Raw genomic sequence first — 23869 nt, forward strand, 5'->3', positions numbered from 1 at the left:
AGATAACCTGTCAGATCCATAGCAATCTTTCCAGGCCACACAAAGATTCCAATATGATTTATTTCAAGCAGGATACTATAAAAAAATATTTAGGCCTAGCCTGAACAATGAAAACCATGGCCCAGTTCAGTCAATACTTAATTGCCTGAACAGTCCCACAATGTGTGCCTTTAAAAACAGAGCTAGGAGTGTGTGTAGTAGGGTGGTTGATATTAACACCCCGGCTCCCCCATGCAGTTAAAAAAGCTGGCTCAGACTCACTGGGAGGTGAGGAGAGAGGCCAGAACATCTGTGTACCCTGAGCATATGCATCTTTGAGAGCACAGGGCTGGTCAAGCATTGTCTAAGTGCTAACATTAAGACTTTAGGCATTAGTGGAGCCAGGCCATCACTGAGGCAGGTGCCTCAGACAACAGTTGGGGGGTGCCCTCCTCCATCTGCCCACTCATTTTAACTGCTCCTCGTCTTCCTCCCAGACTCACTGAATTTGAAAGGAGGATGGGTTCAGAGCAGAAGGGGAGTGTGTTTTTCTGCTCCATTCTTCCTCCTCTTCCTTTTCCAGAGAGGGAGGAGCAGAGACCGCCACATTATCGGGTAAGGGGGGCAGCATTTGGCATGCCACGCAGGCACCAGGAGGTCTTGGGCTGGTTCTGGGGACCTGAAACCCGCCCCCCCCCCATTTCTGTCAGATGGCTTTCACATTCAAGAGAATTGCGTTTCTTGGGCTTACTGTGGATTTATTTCCCAAAGTTAATAACAGTAGAAGATCAGCTGTATTAAAAGGAGTTATACTTAACCATTCAGGCTATTGATAGTTTCAGTTTTCACTCAAGCAGGCAGAGTTATGAGAAATGTGTTTTGTTGCATTCTGTGTTATTTCAGCTTTTTTTTAAATCTATTTCTCTTGGTTTTGCCAGGAACTTCCATGCCAGAATATGGAATATAATTCTCATAGTGTACATGTAAACACTGTCAGTGCTTAATCAGAAAACAGCAATTAAATCTTGTAACAAGGTATTGTATCTTCTTCATTCAATAGAAGATATAAAGGAAAATATTAAAAGAGAGACAGCAAATAATACAAGGTGTTTGATCTTCCAACAAAATGCCTATAAAGTTCCAGTCAAATTCATCTGTCTATCACTGACTGCTAATTTAGCAGTGCTGAGCAGCATTGTTGCCAATTTGCTAGATCTTCCAGATGAAAGAAGCAAACTTTAATGGGCTCCGCTTTGTTCTGATAAACACAGCATCAGTTGCTTGGTCTTAATGGCTATTCTGGGGCATTCATGTTTGAATGTGCTTGGGAATACAAAGCAGCTGATCATTGGTTAAACAAATATAAGGACACAGTATCAAACAGTCACAATGAAAGAGATGCATTCATTTGACATGACCTTGGGGAGAAGAAAGTATTACAGAGAACTGCATAATTAAGAGATACAACTGATAAAAAAATGTATAGGTTTTATATACTTCAATAAACTTGCATCAAAAGAGCCCTGATGAATATCAAACTGCAACCTGTGTCCGGTGAGTTAATATCTCTGGCCATTTTTTATATGTACATACACATTTTCAGTGAAGAAGAAGTCTGCTTTCTTCCGCATCATAACCATGTTATTTCTTGCCCACTGTCGAGATCCATTCAGCATGTGTTTCCTCCCGAGCACAAGTAACCGCAGATTCTGCTGTGCTAGGTGGGTGACAACATCCAGTAACTGGGGGGGGGGGGGAGCAGAGACAAAAATGAAGAAGAAGTAAACATTCCATGAACCAGGGTTTAGGAGACTGTGGCTGCAATCCTAACCACACTTTCCTGAAACAACTGAACAAAATAGGACTGAACAAAATAGGACCTACTTCTAAGTAGACGTGGTTAGGATTGTGCCCTCAGGGCAGAAATGGATTTCTAAGATATGGGCCACTTCCTGTATAGGATCAGGTCTTTCCATTTAATACTGGAGAACATCCTGCAAACTCTGTTTAATCCATAGAATACATGTAGATCACTGCCGAAGCTGATGTGACATAGGAGACCAGCAACATTTAGGCTGAAAACTCTTGAGAGTCACATGAAACTCCTTTATACTGAATTGGTCCACCAAGGTCAGTTCTGCCTAGTACACCGACTGGCAGCTCTTCTCCACTGTCTTTGACAGGGCTCCTTCCCCAGCCCCAGCTGAAAATGCCAGGATTGAAACTGGGACCTTCTGTATGCCAAGTTACACTGAGCTGCAGCCTTTATCTTACAACATGTAGGCTGCCTTAACTGAACTAATGCATCAATAACATATAAAATCAATTCAAACAAAACAAAGACAGCATTCAGCAAAACAGCAGGAGAGAAGCACAAGCCACAGCAGAACAGGAAGTAAAAACAACAGGTGATTCCATACAGCTTTATGCCAAGATCTGTTGTTGCAAGGTCGAGAGCAAAGTTCAAAAGCAAACTCAGTAGGCAAGAGTGGTGATCGTCTGCAAGCTTTATTTCGTTGCCAGCAACAGGCTTCTCAGGGACTCCTGTCCAAATGAAGAGAGCAATGAGAGCTATGTGGGAACTCTCAGAGCTCTCAGTGAAAAAGCTCACATGTTCCAGTGTGAACCTCTTGCTTATATAGCATTTTGGCTTCTTTGTCAGAGGAGTCTTACATTTCATTGGCTGGGGTTATGACATCAGAGATGGAGGCTTTGACAGAAGAAACATTCCTTAATTTACAACCTGTCTACTGGCTGCAGCTTCTGATTGAGACCAAAAATGCTTTAAGCATGCTAAACAAATAAACTCTTTTCCTTGTTTCCTAAACATAGAAACTAATAACTAATTTAGCTGTAAACATCCATAAACATTTGGTTCATTAACATAAGTAAACATTTGAACATTTTCCCTATTAAACTTCCTAATGATTTAACTTTTAATTTGTTTGTGTTTGGCTTATGGCTTTCACTATGTATCACTATGAAAGAGAGTGGTCTTGGCAATCTGGGTATCAATGAGATCAGTCAGATACCACACAGCAGGGCATAACCTGGGCACAGCTACCAAGAAGGCCTTCTCCCAAGTGCTCACCAGCTTTGTCTCCAATGATGGTGTGGCATGAAGCAGGACATCTCCAAATGGCCTCACTATATCTATACCACTATACCTATACCACTCCCTTCTTCTAATACTGCAGAGGAACCCTCCTACTTCCTCCAGGCCCTTGGCTCCTCCTCCTCCTTGTATGTCTGCCATGATCTATCTTCCTAGGAAAGAGAGCAGGGAGAGAGACTGGAGTTATAAGGCCAGCTAAGAGTTGGCTGGGGTTGAAGCATGATAGGAAGATGAGGAACAGAAGTTGAAACATAGCGAGGTGGGGCACAAAGATGGGACAAGCTAAGGTTCTGTGTCTACCTCCAGCAGGGTGAGGGCGCCTCTGCATAAAGCAAGACTGTACCCTGGAATCATCTAAGGTGCCCACAGGGCATTCTGGAGCACACTTTCACCTGAAGAACCAGCCATGCAGGAGGCCTCACAAGAACCCAGATCTGTGCACTGCTTCCATCTAGAGTCAGCCCAAGACCTCGTGAAGCCTGAGGCGACATGCCAAGTGCTGCCCCATTCACCTGATGCCGTACCAGCCTCTGCTCTCCAGTGTCCCAGCTCAGCGCTCTCCTCCCCTCCACATTTCCATTTCCTCTCTGTCCCTCTCTTCTTTTTCCAATCCAGGAAAAGTGGAAGAAAGAGAAGGAGCTCTGGAGGCCTAAGCTGCCTGTATAGTCATGCTGGCCTTGCCCACAGCAAGAGTCCTGTTTATGGGAATCTAACAAGGCACTGCCTACATCTTTCGGGGGTTAATTAAAAATTTGAATATTGGTGGAAATGAACTGCAACCACCATGGAGGGCCTAGAAAGAGTCCTACATCCCTGAATAAGCGCTATCCTAACTCAGACAGGAAATACTGTAGTCTTTGTTCGCTAGAGGCAAGCAAAAATGTCTTCAGTTGCTCTTTCTAGGGGACAACTGCATCTAATTTTAGGTTTGGATATTACTGTGGTGGTCTATACATAGCTACATGATTTTCACGGGAGCAGGGGGATTTCCTGTCTGGTTCTGCTCCCACGCATAATTGCTTCTTAGAAAGGAACACATGAGACAAACCACCTTCTTTTAGTCATAAAGAAACTAAATATAGTTCAAACTGTAAGAATGAAGGCAAATGTTCCTTCACTTACAACTGCATGTATACTTCCTGCCCCATCACTAAATAATGGTTTTCATTCATTATTTTCAAAAGACAAAAGCTACGTTTTGGGGTGACTAAAACTACAGACTTCTGATTAAGATTGGAACGTGAGTGGTATCTGCTAAAATCTTTCTAAAATCTATTTCTCGATCTGTAAGAGAAATCTGAAAACAAGGAAGACTACAGTAAAAGACGTGCAATACATTTTGATTCATCTGTGCATGTCCAAAAGCTTACATCTTCTTTACAGCCCAATCTTTGCAGAACTGAGGGTCCAACCCTGTTCCGTGTGCATCGGTTCAGCGGTGCTGGTCGGTGCTGGGGGACCACAAGAGCTCTGCCGCTTGGCGGTTGCTCGGACCACCAGGCAGTGGAGAGGTAGGTGGGGGTGTGAGGGGAGGCGGGGAGGAGGTGTTCTGGGGCAGGGGGAGGTATAGGGAGAATGGGGAGAGGACGGGGAGGATGCATGCCAGGGGGAGGGGCTGGGGCAGAAGGGAGGTGGGACCAGTCAAGCTTTGCTCCACCAGATCCACAGCCTCCGTGTCAGGGTGGCACCACTGCAGCACCATGCGCTGGGCAGCTCAGGTTTGGGCTGTGAGTCAATAAAAAGCATTACTGAAATGGCCAAGACATACTCGGGAAGAATGGCTTAAAGACCATGGATTTACAATGGAAAATATTCACTAACAGGATAATCTGGCCAAAAGAAAATCATTTTAAATTCTAACAGACTTTGAACACGTTCCTCCTTCCTTTCTGTTGAGAACTTGAGCTTACAGAGAACAATATGGTAACTGACAATGGACTGTTGCCAGATGTGATAATGTAGGAGAGAAAAACTCTGTGAAGTAGGAAACAAACAAGGCATCTTGGCTACCTGACAGGAGAAAGACAAAGGAAAAAGATGTGCTGATGGAAAACACAGATTGCATATTTGTACTTCATGATCCATGCACGGCTGGTTTTAGAATGCAGCAAAGTGGGGAACTGCAAAGATCTCTTTAATTTTTCCCCAGAGCATTTAATATCTTGTTAATCAGCCCAAATGCATGTGCTCTTGGGAGGCATGGGGGGGGGGGGGAGACCTCAAGGCCAGCTACTTCGGCTGCACGGTTTTGGCTGGAGCTGAGCCCAGAAGTAGAGGCTGTGCAGCGGCCACAGGAGAGGCTTTCAGGTTCATCGCCATAAGCTGATGCCTGCAGGTACTTATTCATAAAACAAACATGTTGCTGGATGATGGACTTCAAGGAATGTACAGTATCTCCATGTATACATGTAGGATATATTACAAGAGTTTAGCTTAGTGGTTCTCAAACTGTGGGTCCGTGGCCCACTAGTGGGTCACAACTCAATTTTCAATGGTTTGCAAACTTGACAGTATAGATTAAGCTATGTGCATCAAGGGTTAAACAAGATGCTACTGGGGGAGCACTGCTGCCCAATCACCATTATAGCCACAAAGGCTTGAGCAGCTGGTAAAGTGAAACTTTATTTAGGTGGGTCCTGATGCTAAAAAGTTTGAGAAACATTCTAGAGCTAGAATCTAGCTTCAAGTTTATAAAGGTATGATGATAGCAACAGATGGAGATGTAGCAAAGACTCACAGTCTTCTCTAAATGGTTAGTGAAATATGCTTCTAGTCAGCAATGCAATGTGGAATTTGAGATGCACAAATAAATTGAGAAACATCCCAAAGCTGCAAAATGAGCAGGGGAAACATTATCCATAAAAGGATAATTATCTCATCCATAAAAAGAGTCCATAACCTCGGCAGGATACAGGCCTTGCTGATACTTGCCTGGATTCAACATTAGTTCGCTTGCCTACATCTTGTCCCTAATGAGGCAAGACAGTAAACATCAAGGCTGCAGAAACCATATCTGATTAGCATTAAGTATTACCCAGCAGCAAGCCCAGGCTGGCCATCAAGTATACACATAACAGGAATGTATAGCTGTTTCTCTGATAAGTTTAATTGCAATTTATATATACACAGTATGTTTTCAGGTACTTGGTTGTCCCATTCAAATGTTAGATTTTGCATGTGTACCTCAAAGGCCTAATTTGCAGAGTCCAAGGATGAGTGACATTGAGTGATGTTGCCATAGTGACAGCATTGAATTCCTTATGTCCATTCAATCCCACCCGGTGTGCTCAGCAGGAGTGACAGCAGGGTGGACCCAGGAGGACTCCAAAGGAAAGGCTAAGGAGAGATGCTAAGCCACTGCCTATTGCCACTCTTTTATAATCTTCCTGGTAATCCCAGACAGCAATTCATTTGCCTATCTCCTTGTTCAGCTGGATAAATATCTGTAAAGGCTATACACATACCATAACTTTAAAATGGCTGTGGGGCAGCCCAATCCTGAGCTGCCCGGTGTGCAGGGCTGCTGCAGTGCCAAAAATGGATGCCGCTGCATCCTGCACACTCCAGGCAGCCACCGGCAGCTCCTCAGGAGAAGGGGACTTTTGTCCCCTTCCCCCGGATAAAGCGAGTAGCCCTGCAATGGGGCTACTCAATTCTACGGCAACCCAAAGGTCGCCGTAGAATCAAGAGCGCGTTGGGTGGCCAGCCCAACAAGGAGGCTCTGGATCTGGTGGAGCAAAGCTCCACCGGTCCCACCTCCCTCCTGCCCCACTCCCTCCCCCAGCACGCCTCCTTCCCGCCCTCTCCCTGCCCTCCCTCCACCCTGGAACACCTCCTCCGTGCCTCCCTCCACGCCTCCACCTACTTCTCCGTTGCTCGGTGGTCTGCGCAACCGCCAAGTGGTGGAGCTCTGGAGTTTGCCTGGTGCTAGTCCAGCATGTTTGTGACTTATGGCATGTTTGTGACAGTGCGTGCTGGCGGTAAGCCGGAGTGCAAAGCTTAGGATTGGGCCTTAAGTCATTTGAGCACAGTAGCTCCCCACATGGACCAGACAATTTTTCTCCACAGCATCACACAGCTCTTTGCAGTGGTATGGAAAAAGCGGTCTTATTTATGTGGTGAGCCAACCCTGCCACATGAGGGCAGTCACCACCAGCAGCTATTTAAACAGCCTTCATAAGGCCACCATACTGCCCCCCAGCACTGCACTCAAGGGCAAGGTACATTTCCCTTCTGGGTTTGATCACAGTCTCTCAAACACAGTCTCTCAAAACCAGCAGCAACAAAGACATTGTAAAACAGCTGCAGTTGCCTTTGCAGTGTTGCATAATAAAAGCCTTTGTTGGGAGGTGATCTTGGCTGATATAAGGGAGGAGGCAGTCCCAGCACAAACCGAGTCCTGGTCCGATACTCCCCTAGTCAAGAACCAGACTGGTGACTCAAGGGAGTGGTACAAGTGAGGCATAGTCACGTCCCAGGATGAACTGGAGGAGATGAATGCTCGCATGACTAGAACCCAGGTGTGCAGAGGTGCATTGGGACACTGAAGTTATTACATGGAGACATACAATATCTCCAAGATTATGTCACTCACAGAAGCAAGGGTGCAATCCTGACATCCTTGCAATCAAAGGGAATTTGGTAATTGGCCCAATGGACTCAAAATTGCATCAAGTCACTAAATAAGCAAGAAATTGTATCAAAAAGGCCAATTCCTTGTCATGGGCTCTAATTGCTAGTTTGCATAGTGTACTGTATGTGTCACACTTTTTAAAATGTCAGGCTTTACACACAAATCTTCCTCCTCAGGACATGGAAACATTTCCTAGGTGGGAATTCCCTGAGTGCATTTGTAAGAAAGCACTGTACACTGTGACTCAGTCAAAAGTTGCTCACCTGCCACAGCTGCATCATAGAAGAGGAAATCACCCTCAGGTGAATGTACTTTTTCTGGCCTGGGAAAACACTGCAGCAGTTTTCTGCCATAGAAAGGCAGTGGAGAGGGGAGGAAAAAATCTGCAGAATTTTATAGATCCTCATATGGACACGCAGAAAATTCCTACCGCCTCATTCCATTAAAAATTTGAAAACAAATATGAACACAAGAGCTCTGATGGATCAGGCCAAAGACCTGCATCTTTTTTGTCACAGTGGTCCACCACCTGCCTCTGGGAAGCCCCTAAGCAGGAGAGAAGGCATACAATTTATCACTATTGCTCCAAGGCACACTGCCACTGAACTTGGGGGGAGCATCTAGTCATCAGGACTAGTAGTGGTTGATAGGACTGTCTTCTATGAACCTCCTCTGTAAACCATCTAACCAACTATTTTCAACTTTTTTCATCTCATGGCACACTGTCAAAGTGTTAAAATTGTTGGCACATTATCAGTTTCTTTGACAACTGACAAGCTGGCTGCTGGTGTGGGGCTCATATTCCCCAGTAGTCCCACTAATAAATGACCTCCCACTAAACTCCCACAGCACACCTGTGGACCATTCATGACACACTAATGTGCCAATGGTTGAAAATCGCTTATCTAAGCTAACAGCTGCCATCGCACTCTGTGGAGGTGAATTAATTCCACAGATTAACAATGCACTGTGTGAAGTACTTCCTTTTGTCCATTCTGAATATCCTCCCAACCAGTTTTCAAGCCTGGAACTACTATTGGGAGGGAGAAAAACTTACTTCTCTCCAGTCACCATTTTCCTAAACTAAAAAGCCCCAAATGTCATAACTTTTCCCCAACGGGGTTCCATTCCTTTAATCATTTTGGTTACTCTCCTGCACTTTTTTAAGCTCTGTTATATTTTTTTTTTGTGATGTGGTGACCAGAATGATGCACAATACTCCAAACGTGGATGCACCAGAACATTTGTATAAAGGGTTTCAAGAGGAAAAGCTTCATGTTTGAATCATTTCGCCACTTGCAACTCTTGTGTAAGGCCATGAAAGGCACAACCACAAAAATCAGGCATGCCAAAGAAGGCAAAGTTTCAACTGAAGAATGGATTTGTAAACAGAAGAACCTAAGCCTAGGAGCACGTCTTCGTTAGGCTCCAAAGTCCTATCACCATCAGCCACAGGGGGGAGAAAAAGGAATTTTCCTCCATTGCATCATTCTGCTACATGTAAATGTCCTTTGCAGCAATCATGTGATAAGGAAAGAGACACTTTTGCAATGCTACTGACTCAAAATTGGTTTCTCCTAAAATGTCCAGAAAGAACATCACTTTGGGATCTAAAATACACAAATCTGCAGACAAGGATAAAGTGCCGGCATAGTTCTGACACACCAAACACAAAAACAGAGAAGCAGAAAGGATGTGCGAGAGACAGCAGGGGGGCATGAGGAGAAAGGGGAGAGTGTGATTACCATCTCCTCCCTCCCTTCCCCACACAGTTTCTGCTGCTCTAGAGGCGGTGAGTTCGTGAAGAGAAGTCCGGCCTTTCCGACCTTTTCAGGGATTCTACTGGAGCAGAAACAATTGTGACCCACTTGGGACCGTAGCATTCATGCTGGAGACAGCTAATAAGACAGCTAATAAGGTTTAAAGGACTGTACTCAAGGCTGAGTTCCCCCTTGGAGGGGCTCTGCTCCCAAGAACACAGCCTCCCCTTTCACAAACAATGATTCCTAAAGCTCCACTTTAAGGCAAGCACACATTAGCCATGAAAATGGGGGGATTATCTGGAAACCCCATGCATGCTGCCGTAGCAGGATATAAATGTACTAAAATCACTAAAGTCAAGGCATGCAAGCATGCATTTCAGATTGTAAATGCAATATTGCAGCAATATCTATTTCCAAACACCTACATTCTCAAAATGCATCTGATATAACAGGATGCAAAGAGCTACTATAGGCCTTGTGTGCATTCTGGACAGTCTGAAATACAACAGGTTTACCATGTCAATGAAGAGTAGGCCTCTGTGGTGAAAATCTCCAATCACCCCCCCTCCCTCCCGTGCTGATTTTCACCTGTTTTGGAATACTCCATCATCCCAGAGACTTCAGTGATGCCTCACCTTCCTGACTCATTTAGGTGTAGTAGCCATCATCCCTCTGTTGTTGTTTTTTGAGTACTGTCTTCTTCATTAATGGACCAGTAAACCGAGGAACCAGTTCTCAGTCAGTTCACTGGAGTGTGGAGTCCACCTGATTTCCAAGAGAAGGAATTTCAAGCAGCTAACCCCAAATATCCAACACCACAGGGTGGACAAGGGCTAACACAGGTTACAGACAGAGTCATACAGACAGCCTCTTGCACATTTGCCCAAGTCTGGTAATGAAAGCATCTGATGCTTTTTACAGGTTCATCCATTCACCTTGCTATACCTGCCGGAGCAAATGAGTGCTGTACAAGCAGCAGACTGGGGCAGGGGGAGGGTAGGGAGCAGTGTAACAGGGTGGGAGGAGAGTGACGATGGGTGGGCAGATCAGACCCAGGAGAGGGGCGGGATTGGCGATGCCAAAATGCGCTGTATCCTATCCCAGGCCTGATCCGCCAAGATGGATCAATGTGGACTTGCACCAGATATATAGCTGGCACAGGTCCAAGCTGGCTTGTTCCGGTTGCTGCGACTTAGTCTGGGGCAAAGGGACAAATGTCCCCTTATCAGAGGAAAACCTCAGCTATCGAAATTCCTTTGCAGGATGCAGCAGAAGCCATTCCAGCATCAGCATAGGGGAACTTAGGTATGATCGGGCTGCCTATCACTTGGGAATTATTTCCTGGCTGAGTTAATATGAACCACCACCATTTACAATGTATATTTTGAGTTTAAATGTCACTGCACACCCACTCTAGCTATCGCAGGAAAAGACACTTCGCTGTGTACCTACACTGGATGATGGCTCATGGTGTGCTGGGGCTAGACTTGGATGCAATTCAAAAATACAGCACATGAACCCAGCTTCCTGCATTTCCTGCCTACTTGTCCCTTTGGTTCCAGCACAAAGCAACCACCTTGCATTGAAAGAAGCATTCTTGTCAATTTCTGTTATATGTAAAGATCCTCATTCTTGTCAATTTCAGTTCTGATCTGTTTCTTTTAAAGAAAATTAAAATATTATTACATTCTTCAGTACTGGTGTGCATACATGGTTGTTTAAACACACACACACTCTTCCTCTACGGGTAGTGTGTTTTGGGAATATCCTCTGGAAGGCAAAGCCAGTTGCTGCTAATTTGCACTAAGGCACTCCCCCAGTCAAGCAGAATTGGGCCTATCACAAGAATTCAGCAAGAATTTCAAATTGCTTTACACAACAGATTTGTGATTCTTAAAAAATCAAATAATGTTGATGAAGAAGAAAAGCATTTATTACAATCCATCTTAGAATGTGCTACTATACTGTGTCCACCTGTTCACCAGACACAGCCATTGATCTCCAAAGAGTGCCGAGAGCGGACAGATAAACAAAAGCGAGCCAAATATGTTAACTTGAGCAACTAGACAAAGACTGAAGGCAGAATGAGACGCTTATTGGAACAACAAAGCTGCCGATTTAGAAGATGCAGCATCCAAGCATGAATATCAAACCCTGTATCAGACCCTCAAAAGACTAAGTGGCAAAACTAAGTCAACAAACGATAATATCAAAAAAGTGGGTGGTACCTTTGTGAGCTCTACAGAAGAACGTCTGCAGCAGTGGAAAGAATTCTTTCAAGAACTGTACAATCACAATCCACCCCAAGGACCATCACCCGAGTAACCAACCATTAACTGACCAGAGAACCCAGCTTTTGATGGTGAATCAACAGCCGATGAAATAAGAAGTGCAATTAAATCACTAAAGAATGGCAAAGCCCCTGAGATGGGTCAAGTTACTGCTGAGATGATTAAAGCTGGAGGTGATGTCCTCTTGCAATGGCTTCATTCCCTCTTGAAGCTCACCTGGCACACAGAATGCATTCCATCAGCATGGAAGAAAGCTGTCATAATACCCATTCTGAAGAAAGGAGACAGCCCTGAGTGCAGAAATTACCGGAGGATTAGCCTCTTATCAATTGCTGGCAAAGTATTTATGAAAATTATACAATCACATCTGCAGAAAACACCATGAACAAACCAGCCGAGAAGAACAAGCAGGTTTCAGACCAAAAAGAAGCTATATAGACCAAATATTTGCTGTTCGTCAACTAATTGAAGAAAGAATCTGCTGTGGACAGCGAGCTGTCATTGTCCTTATTGACTTCAAGTCAGCATTTGACTGTGTTCGCTGGAAGACCTTGGGGAATGAATATGTACCATTGAAGATTATCAAACTTCTTCAAAAGTCATATGATGCCTCAACCAGTAGAGTTCGGATCTGAAATGAACTAACTGCGGAATTTCCTATTCAAACTGGAGTCCGTCGCGGTGATGTTACTTCTCTGCTGCTCTTTAATGCTGTCACTGATGCTATGATGAGAAAAGACTTCGGGGGTCAATGTGGGATGCAGTATGATACAAATAATTTCCTTACTGACCTAAGTTTGCTGATGATAGTGCCATATTTGCCAATACGGATGCAGAGGCCACCAACATCCTTTATCACATTGCCAATATTGCCCAGTCACATGGCCTAAAAATCAAAACTGATAAAACCAAAGACATGACCACAGGTGGGTCAGAGGCCAAAGTCTACCCCAATAAGGCAGGAGGTCTGGCTCAGTTGGTAGAGCTGCCGCCTTGTATGCCTGAAGATCTGAGGCTGCCAGTTCGAAACAACTGGAAGTACCCGAGAACTGACGACACGCTGATATACTGATGAGCTGACCCTTGGTGGCAGGGAGCAGTTGCTGTCAAGTGAAGCATGACAGGCGAAGGGCCAGAGAGAGGCCAGACCAGGAAGGAATCCAGCTGGAACGAGGAGTTCTATGAAAGACTGGAACTGGTCAATTGTAAGGTTTAGAACATCCTGCCTATGTAAACTGCCTTGGATTAAAGTCTTAGGAGAAATCTGATGACCAAAGAAAGACGGTATATAAATACCTGTATAAATAAACAAATAATAACATTCAAACTGAACAAGTTAGAGTTCAAATACCTGGGCTCACTAGTGCAAGAACAGAAACTGGCATCTACCAATGAAATTCAGAGTAGAATTGGTTGAGCTACCAGTTTTTGCATCACTGAAATGGTGTCTCTGGAAAAAGACCAACATCTCCATTAAAACTAAAATATGCCTATTCCAGACATTCTCCTTTATGGGTCAGAAAAATGAACTACACTTAAACCAGACGTCCACAAATTAGACACATTCCAAGTGCGCTGCTTGAGGCAGATACTTGGGATCTCCTGCAGTGATCACCATCGAAATGAAATAATCCAAACATGGTGTGACCATCAACCAACAATCACGGAACAGGTTCAGAAATGCAGGCTCCGTTGGCTTGGCCATGTTTGCAGAATGGATACCATCCGGATTTCAAACAAATTCTTTGGTGACAACCTGACAGCTGGAAAATTCAACAAAAGGAGCCAAACAAAACATGACTAAAGAATATAGAAGAAGATCTAAAGAACCAGTGAATGCCCATTGATACAGTCAGAATCATTGCCATGGATCGCAATGAATGGAAGTGTGTTGTGACTAATGCATCAAAACCTGTGGCACCTACAGCAGCGTATTGGCTGAGAAGACGACCTGTCGTCCCAAACGCCAGCTAAAGCTAAACGAATGAAGAAGAAGCCAGTTTGTTCCCTTTCCTTTAGCTGAATTTGTAAAGGCATTTTTCCTCTCTTCTCCATCACTGGTTCTAGTCAAGCAGAATTTGCCAACATTTAAAAGATTATACCAGTGGTACTCAAACTTTTCCAGCCCATGGTCAGCCCTTGACCCCCCGTGGCTGTTGGCCATGACTCCCCATCATGTTCCTGAGGGCTGGAAGTGATATTATTAAACAGGAAGTGGCCAGAAATATTAACTATATTAATTATATTAATCATATCATTAATTAAATGCAGATCTTAAAAATATATTATTAACACACAGCAATATACATGCTTTATAAATGATCAGCTACTGATCACTGTTGGAGACAGGATGCTGGAGTAGGTAGATTTTGTCTGGTCCAGTAGGACTCTTTTTTTTTTTTTAACTTTGTAAGCATACCAATAGAATTGCTTTATCAAATGAACTTTGTGAACAACCAGTCTGACCAACATTACACACACACACCCTGTGGACCCTAATCCAACTAGTCATTTCTCCCATTCTCCTTGGATAGGATTGAACCCTTTATTAATTTAATATAATTAAATTTTTCCAGCAGCTGGGGAAAACAAAAATAAACCATGAAAATATATCAGAGCTGATAAGCGTTTGGTTAGGAGGCTGATTTGTACTAGGAGATGCACAGCTCAACCCTATGCATGTCTACTCAGAAGTAAGTCCCATTAGAGTCAATGGAGCTTACTCCCAAGAAAGTGGATAGGATTGGGCTGGCAATCACTTCATCAATGGCTGATAAGTATTCCCTTCAAATAGCAAGATTCATCACTTTAAAAATACAGCCTCTCCACTTCAGTCAAACAACAAGATTAATAAATCACTTTAAAAACAGTACCCTTTTTCTGCTCCTGGCCAAGTAAAGTGTGTGCTTGTCTCTCCCCTCCCCCCCTTTGCCAACTGCATGGAAACAACTTTAAGACCCCTGGTGACTGGTAAAATAGGAAGCATTTCATTTGGGGAGGGGGAGGAAAGTGGGAAGGCTTGGAGATCGAAAGGGGGGAGTGGAAGAGGGAGGGGGTTGAAAAGAGAGATTTCACTTTGATGAGAAGCGATCCCAGGCTGGGAACTGGGAACCAACCAGACAAGGATCAAGGAGAGTTTCTTTCTGACGGTCAGCAAGGACAAGGACTGCAAAATGAGCAAACTCAGTATTTGCCAGCTGGAGGGTTGGAGTTGAAGAGGACACAGAAGGCGGCAGCCTCGAAGAGGAGGGAGAAGAGGGTGGGGCGGCAGCAGCCACTCTCGCAGTCCCTCTCGGAGGGAGCAGCTGAGCAACACCCGTTCCTTCTGCTTTAAAAAAAAGTGCAGAAGACGGAGGGACTCTGCCCAGCAACAGTGGTGTGACTGTGTCGCTGCAAGAGGACAACCCGCGCCTCCCTTGTGCGTGGGCCACTGTGAGATACAGGAAGCTGGACTAGATGGGCCTATGGCCTGATCCAGTGGGGCTGTTCTTATGTTCTTATGTGGTGCCTCCCCAGGGAGCCGTGTCTCACAGTTTGAATAACACTGGATTATACCTATTAACAGTGATCAGTGACTCACTTCTAGGGTGGAGAAGGTAAAATGTCAAAAAGGCACTCCCAAATTTGTGCCACTGCATGGAAAAAAAGAGGTGCCTGGATATAAAAAGATGCTTCCAATGTTACACTTCTGAACAAAGGTCACAGAAATGTGATTGTAAATCCACCTTCCTGAACAACCACCCATCATCTAAAATGTGAAAGAAGCTGTTTTAAAATTGCATTTCTATATTTCACATACATCCAGTAACAGCAGGAGAGAGGTTCAAAGAAGAACTTAGGGTCTTTCTTCTGCTGTTACTGGGTCGCATGTGTGAAACCACACATTTGGGTGGCATGTGTGAAATCAGTTGGAGATCAAGAAAGCCCAACTCTCATAAATGTAGCCCCATCTGACAGAAACCCAATTTTTAAGTAAATAACTATGTATATTCCAGGAGACTTTCAGCCCAATCCTAACTTGTGCTGGAATAGGAAAGCCAGCGGGCCTGCGCTCAATCCAGCGCAAGGTTGAGGTTGAAAGCAGTGCAGCCCGAGGCAAGGGAAACTGCTTTCTCTTATCCCGTGTCACATTGCAGAGGCCCCAGTGGGTCTACTTGAATCTGCACCACCTGACAAAGTGGCACAAATCTGAGCAGCCCGAAGCTGTGCTGCCTGGGAACAGGGTCAAGATCTGGCATAACCGCCGGATCCTGGCACTGCCTCCTGCTCCCTACCCCCGGAAACACCTGCCACCTGCCTTCTCCCCGCCCTGGAACACCTCCCTCCCATCTCCTCCCTGCTTCCCCTATGCCTCCCCAGATCCCTGCGTTGGTTAAACTCAGCCAACGCAACTCACCTTCCCTCCGCAGCCAGCGTCGGTGCAGGGAAGCCGGCACACATCCGTGCACTGGTCTATCTTCCCTTCAAGTGGTGCAAAAATGCCTTGTGGCACTTTTGCGACACTCCCAGGCCAGTGCAAGGGACTTGCGTCGGCCCAAGTAGAGGTTGGGATTGCGCCCTTTGTTAGACCGTTGCAGCCAAAACAAGCCTTGGAGCAACTGAAAGACTATTAGCACAATCCTATGCATGTCTACTCAGAAGTAAGTCCCATTGTGTTCAATGAGGCTTAATCTCAGGAAAGTGTGTATAGGATTGCAGCCTATGTTAATGAACTCCGAGGGAATGACTGGTCCTGTGGTGGTGGTGGTGGTGGTGATGATTTGGGCCTTGGATAATATTGCCTGAGTCACGACAGAGATATTAATTCAGAAAGCAGACCCTACAACAACTGCAAGTGCCCACTCTTTTCTCACATCTTCACAGGATAAAAAAAAAACAATTAGTAGATCATTTATTTGCTCATCCTCTAATGTGATCTACTCTCTCATGCACCAAAAATGCCCCTCTGCTATCTATCTAGGACAAGTAGATCACCCTGTACCCCAGTGGTTCCCAACCCATGGTCCAAGGACCACATGTGGTCCATGAGATCCTTAGAAGTTTTCCGCAAGGTCTCAGGAAAAAAAAGATGATCACCTTCAATCACTTCCAGGGTCTCACCAAGGGAGTGCTCCCCCACAAGCTACCAGAGAGGGAAGATAATGGACTACCTATAGCTACACTTCAGTGCTGGCTGCAGCTGGGGGCAGTCCATTCTCCATCCTCTCTGGTAGTCTTGCTCAGTGAGATGCTTCCCCAAGGGCCACCAGAGAGGGTGGAGAATGGACCTCTCAAAGTTGCAGTCAGCATTTCCAGCATCTCACTGAGCTCTCCCTCACGGACTACAAAATATAATTTTATTTTTTGTGTGCAAGGGGGCTGGGGGCGTTCCATGTGGTCCATGATGATTCCAATTTTTGCCTCAGTAGTCTGCAGGCTCCTAAAGGCTGGGAACCATTGCTCTACCCAAAAGTACAAATATCACACTTGAAGTCAGATTTTTATCCAACATCTCAAAAACAGTGGGAGAACACTTCCATCTCCCAGAACGCTCTATGGACAGACCTAGAAGTCACTATTTTACAACAATTAGAAAGGGAGACTCCAGCAAGAAACCAACAAATCAGACTTTTTTTTTATTGTCTCTATTCAATTTGGCTTAAACAAAAATGTTTCCTTGTCTCACTGCATTGTTAAATAAATTTGACTACTATTACTTCTCATTATTAACATAAATTATCACTGTATTTGATTATGATTTCTCTCATCATGACAACAGTCACTTTCTACCTTTCTCAAATTCTATGGTCGTTGTGATCCCTTCCTTCACCGAACTGGACTAAAGGCTACCATTCTTCCTGCCTCAACACTTACCGTAATTAGGACAGCCAGGAAAATGCTTGATCTACTGTGCTTGTTAATGTACTTCACGTAGTAATTGTCACTGACTACATCTCTTTCATCCCATAGATATGTTCAAATATGTTAGAAGCAGGAAACCTGCCAGAGAAGTGGTTGGCCCTCTGGATGGTGAGGGAGGGAAAGGGGAGAGAAAAGGAGACTTAGAGATGGCAGAGAAATTAAATGAGTTCTTTGTATCTGTCTTCACGGCAGAAGATGTCGCACAGATACAGCTGCCTGAACGGCCCCTGCTGACTAAGGTTTTAGGGTAGCCATTTTCAACCACTGTGCCATAACACACTGGTGTGCCGCAAATGGTCTGCAGGTTTTGCGACGGGAGTTTGAGGAATGGTAATTTATTAGTAGGATCATTGGGGGATGTGAGCCCCCCACCAATAGCATGGTGTGCCTTGCCACTTGTCAAAAGACTGATGATGTGTCTTGAAAATTTTAGCACCATGTCAGCGTGCCATGACTCGAAAAAGATTTAAAATCACTGTTTTACGGGCCTCTGATTGCCAGAGGATAGGGAGATGCTCTTTACACTCTCACATAACACCAGAACCAGGGGACATCCACTAAAATTGAGTGTTGGGAGAGTTAGAACAGACAAAAGAAAATATTTCTTTACTCAGCGTGTGGTTGGTCTGTGGAACTCCTTGCCACAGGATGTGGTGATGGCGTCTAGCCTGGACGCCTTTAAAAGGGGATTGGACAAGTTTTTGGAGGAAAAATCCATTGTGGGGTACAAGCCATGATGTGTATGCACAACCTCCTGATTTTAGAAATGGGTTTTGTCAGAATGCCAGATGCAAGGGAGGGCACCAGGATGAGGTCTCTTGTTATCTGGTGTGCTCCCTGGGGCTTTTGGTGGGCCGCTGTGAGATACAGGAAGCTGGACTAGATGGGCCTATGGCCTGATCCAGTGGGGCTGTTCTTATGTTCTTATGCCAGATTTAAGGGAGGGCACCAGGATGCAGGTTGTGTCTGTTGTCTTGTGTGCTACCTGGGGCATTTGGTGGGCCACTATGAGATACAGGAAGCTGGACTAGATAGGCCTTTGGCCTGATCCAGCGGGGCTCTTCTGATGTTCTTAGATCTCTTTCTTCACACTTCATTCATTCATTCATTCATTCATTCACTCTCTCTCTCTCTCTCTCTCTCTCAAAAGGTTTATATGGACCCACACCCAAGTTGCTAACTGAGGATCTAACTTGAACCATCTGATGAAGTGGATTGTGATCCACAAAAGCTTGTGCAGGAATAAATTGGTTAGAGGGGCTACAAAACTCTTGATTTTAACTTTGTATACATCACTGACCTTTAGGTCAGAGTTTCAGAAGGAAAAGGTTTCAGAAACGGTCCTCTGTGTAAATACTTGGTTGGGAACCAGAGATGACAACTCCATCCATCCCTTGTTCCAAGCTGGGTAGCAAGCTGAACTTAGTGCAGCTTTCCCTCCTTCTCCATAGCTAACACCAAGGCCCTCTTGCAGGGCATATTGTGTCTATATGCTGCCCTCTGCTGCTGGGATGTCATGCAAGCAAATGCATGATGCATCAGTCCTCAACTATGATGGCTTCAGAGTTTGAAGGATCATTCTGATCATTGTACCCTCCACCTGCTAAGGCTCTTGGGATGTCCATATGCTAATAGTGATAACGAACAGAGATTGAGACCAATGAATATTATGCATCAGGGTTTGTAAAAACAAATCTTTTCTTCTGAACCAGTAACCTCCTTTAGGTTACTTTCTGGTTCAGCTGAGACTTTCAAGTGATAGCTTAGGCCCAATTTCAGTCTTTCAGGGGAGAGGGAGGGAAGGAATGAAGATTTTGTTTGGCTTTTTTTTTTTTTTAAATTAAGGCTGCAAATATTAGACTTAGTAAAACTCAAAGATTAATAATATCAGTTAGTTTATAAATCTGTGCCTGACATTAATAGAATCATTTTCCATTGGGTGGTTAAAAAAAAAAAGTTCCAAAAATACTCACACTTTTGTGTGTGTGGGTGGGGTGGCACTGGGGGAATCAGCAGTGATAAAGGCCTTGACCTGGGATTTCCTGACCTCAAACCACAACAACTTCTGAATCTACAAACACAAATTATACAAGAATTTGCACTCTTGATTGTGTCTGGCAATCTTGCAATTGTTTGTAAGTTTCCTGATCTCAACATAGTCTTGAGCTTAATGGGAAAGATGCATCCTGATCATTACAGGATTCAGCTGTTTTGTGCCACAATTACATGTTAAATATTCGTGTGTTTGATATAAACAGAATCCGTTTCATGAAGGTACAGAGGCCTATCAAAGTAAAACCAAGCTAAGTACAAAAGATCTTATGCTGTTTGTTTTACTGTATATTCAGGGGATTCCATCTTATTTAAGATGGACATGCCTCAAAGTCAGGGACAGCTTTGGCCAATCCTGGTAAGAGCCAAGTGACAAAACAGAGGTGGATAATCAAAGCTATTATTGGAATTGCAACAGCGGGAACCGTGCCCACAGACACGTCTTGCAGCCACGCCCAGGACACACGTGCTGTGCTGCAATGAAATCATCCAGGCTAAGTCCTTAGCAGTAACAACACACAATTAGGTTAATTGGGTCATTTCACCTTCAGAGCACCTTGTAAACAATCTGGTAAATCCAAACATCACATCCTCTTGTCAGGGAGTTTGGCAGTCCCACTCAGGAAAATCACACAAGGATGTGTCTACGCCTAGCGCTGGGTACAATTCTTGTCATCCTCTTTGAAGACGCAATAGAATTGAACTCGTCACAGAGAAGGGAAATCAAAATTAGTAAGCGGCATCATGAGAGATAAGAACGTCAAGTAGGAAGTCCTGCACTTCCTGGTATGGGAGAAACACATGGTGGAGCATGGCAAGGAAATGGATGATCTGCTCTCCACTCACTTTTAGTGAGCAGGAAGCAGTTCAAGGCGGTTCAAATTCTTGGCAGGGTGGAGGGGGGCAGTGGCAGGCGTGGGGTGAAATACACTCCAAATTCCCCACCCCTTGCCTTCCTCCCATCCGCCACAGATGCAAACTGCATCATCAGCCCAGTCATGGCTGGGTCAGCCCTGGCTCTAACTGGGAGCCCATATGAAAGAGTAAGAGACAGCAAGCAGCCTTCATGTTGCACATTTTATTTTTGCATTATGAAAGTTCTTAGAATTATGCACATAATGTCTACATTATTTTCTGTAATAGGCTTGTTCTGGCCCACCGTAAGAGCAAAACTGGGAGATGTGGCCCTGATTGCAGAAAGTTGCACAACTGCATCTTCATATCCAAGTCTGTGTATGTCTGTCCGTCCGTCCATACATTCTCTCTCTTTTTTCAATGCCCAAGTATACTGGCACAGTCTGAGAATTACACTTCAAACAGCTGATCAAGCAGGCTCTAGTCCACAAAAGTTCCTGCTCTCACAAATCTGCTAGGGTTTAAGGTGCTGCAGCAAAATAGAGGGAAGAACCCAAAGAGTAGCAAGAGGGGGGAAAAAGAAGGATCTCTAAATAGGTGCAAAACCCCTATTTATTATAATAACAACAACAACAACAATAATAACAGGTATTTATATACCGCCTTTCTTGGTCTTTATTCAAGACTTTATTTAAGGAGGTTTACATAGGCAGGCTTTATTTAAATCCCTTATTAAATAGGGATTTTTACAATTTCAAAGAAGGTTCTTTCTTTCAAGAACCACTTCATTCAGGTGTTTCATTCCGATCTGGCTTCACATTCTGGCCTCCATCCTCCCACGCTCAGAGCAGATGGAATTGCTCGGCTTCAGCTTGTCAGCTGCTCCAAGGTCGCACGGTGCTGGTGGCCTCGAACTGGCGACCTTGTGGATGTCATCCTCAGGCAGACGAAGGCCCTACCCTCTAGACCAGACCTCCTGCCTCCTGTTGTTGTTGTTATTATTATTATTATTATTATTTATTATAACACATTGTTGAAAGTTCAGCATATTTTGGCATGTTGCCTGCTTCAGGGGCAGCTTCTACAACAAGGAAGGAAGGGAAAGCATTGATCTGCTAACACTTAACTTAGTCTGCATAATTTATTCTGGTTCTGCTACACGCAGGAAGGAGCAATTAGTTATATGGGACAGTACTATCAGGCCCTGGTTAATGCAGGAAAACCTACTGAGCTCAGTTCAAGCTTTGAAGATTTCTATCCCCATCCTAACCAGAATGAAATAAATGGGTTCAGGTATATCCAGCTGCATTGGATAAGGCTGTTTCATCAGATACTACCCACAGACTTGAAAACAGGCCTGTGCAACTTGTGACCTGCAAAGTCAAACGCTGCCTGCATGGTGATCTGCCAGCTACCTGATACATGCCATTTTCTTGCAGTCTTCGGCCAGAAGCAAAAAATTCCTGAGCTCCCCCTGCCCCTCCCCATCCACAGCTGCTGGGTTGTGTTCAGCCCAGTGGCGTAGCTAAGGAGGTGCAGGGGGTAGCGGTTGCACCGGGCATCAAGCTTTAGGGGGGCAACAAGTTGAGCTTGACACTAGTGACCAAAATTGTAAAAATCTTGGTATGTATGAATAATACCATCATGTTATATATCATTGGAAAGATAATTTAATGCAGAGTGCAATACAACAAACTGGAATATCTGTATTCCATCAAAAGTTATGGCCAATTAACCAGAAAATGAAAACACAACTGCCTTGTGGAACAAAAAGTGGATTTGCTTAACTCCAAACTGACCTATGAGATTGATTGTTCTGAGTGCCAATGAGATGTTATTATGATACAGTATGGAACAAATAACTTTTTATTTATTTACTTAATTAAATTTGATTTTGTCATGCGGGGGGGGGGGAGCGCTACAAAATCTTCTTTGACCCCAGGTAGCTGATATATGCCTTAGCTATGCCACTGACTGGGTTGGGGAGACAGCAGAGCAAGTGGGTGGTGAGCTGCTGGGGGGGCTGGGTTCCTCCCAATTTTCACCTTTTTAAAAGCCCAGGTGTGATGTCACTTCTGGTTGTGACATCACTTCCGGGGCAACACTTTTAAACTTGGCACCGGGCTACATGATTATTAGCTACGCTACTGGTTCAGCCTGATAGTTCAGAAGTTGTACAAGCGTGCTCCAAAGCCCACCTTCCTAATGAAAACCATTCTCAGTCAGTCATGTACAATAAATGGAACCCACATTATTGGAATGTCTATAAAGAGCCTGAGTGCCTACAGCTGAATACACAAGGAGCCCTCCAGATAATATAAGAGGCTGCCTTGCACCAGGCAGACCACTGGTCCATCCAAGTTAACATCAGTGACATTGACTAGAGGAAACTTTCTAGAATTTCAGGCAGAGGTGAATCTGTGCCAGTTCCACCTCTAGATGGACTAATAATAGCTTGATGCAGGATATAGCAGCTTCATAGGATTTTTCAAAGCATCCCTTTCATTTAAGTCACTTCTTTATGCTGCACGCTTAGGACCAGAGCACACATCTTTGCAGGCCTGGAGAAGCCTCACTGGCAGGGAATTTCCAGTTAACTCACGTTCCACAAAATGCCCACTTCTGCAGCAGCATATATTCCATGCCTGTCACGGAAACCCCAGGCTTTTTGAGGCTGAAAATGACCCAACATGCAGTGGGTTGTGCACTAAATTTGACTGTTGGCATTCACACTTCCTGTCCCCATGCAATAAGATGTGTGAAGTTGTGTGTGCAAGTCTTACACCCAAGACTCACACACTTCACAGCTGCAACTATTCAGCCTGGTAGCGTGAAAGATTAGCACTCCATATCACAACAAAGGGCTTAGTAGGCCATATAAGCAGACTATCTAGTCCTACAAAAATCAGTGACCAGTAACAGATACTGTAGGGCAGGGGTGCTCAAACTTTCAACTTTAGGGATGCTGGACCTTTAACAAGTGTATACAAGAGAGAATTGCAGCAGGTGCAACTTGTCATCCCACAGATGACAAGCTACACCTGCTGAAATTCTCTCTTCTGTACACTTGTTAAAGGTCCAGCATCCCTAAAGTTTGAGCACCCCTGCTGTAGGGGAAGAATAAGGCAATATAATTATTCCGGTGCCCAGGTCTTCAGACCCAGGAAGTCTACTGAGTCTACTGAGGGATGATTGGCAGCATGGGAGGAGGGACTGGTGCAGCTTGTGCCACAAAGAAAGCCCTGGATTGCAGCAAATGTGTGGTTGCAAATCCCACACG

The 23869-nt window shown here is 44.6% G+C and overlaps 1 protein-coding gene across 1 annotated transcript in view; it reads right to left on the reverse strand.

The window, feature by feature from the left end:
* Positions 1-23869, reverse strand: part of PRORP (protein only RNase P catalytic subunit) — a 71637-nt gene that overhangs the window by 1166 nt on the left and 46602 nt on the right. Inside the window, exon 6 of the mRNA XM_066636350.1 lies at positions 1573-1721. Within this exon, the coding sequence (XP_066492447.1) occupies positions 1573-1721 (149 nt within the window). The remainder of the gene's footprint in view (positions 1-1572; positions 1722-23869) is intronic.

Source organism: Tiliqua scincoides, chromosome 1 (assembly GCF_035046505.1).
Source record: "Tiliqua scincoides isolate rTilSci1 chromosome 1, rTilSci1.hap2, whole genome shotgun sequence".
Lineage (NCBI taxonomy): Eukaryota > Metazoa > Chordata > Lepidosauria > Squamata > Scincidae > Tiliqua > Tiliqua scincoides.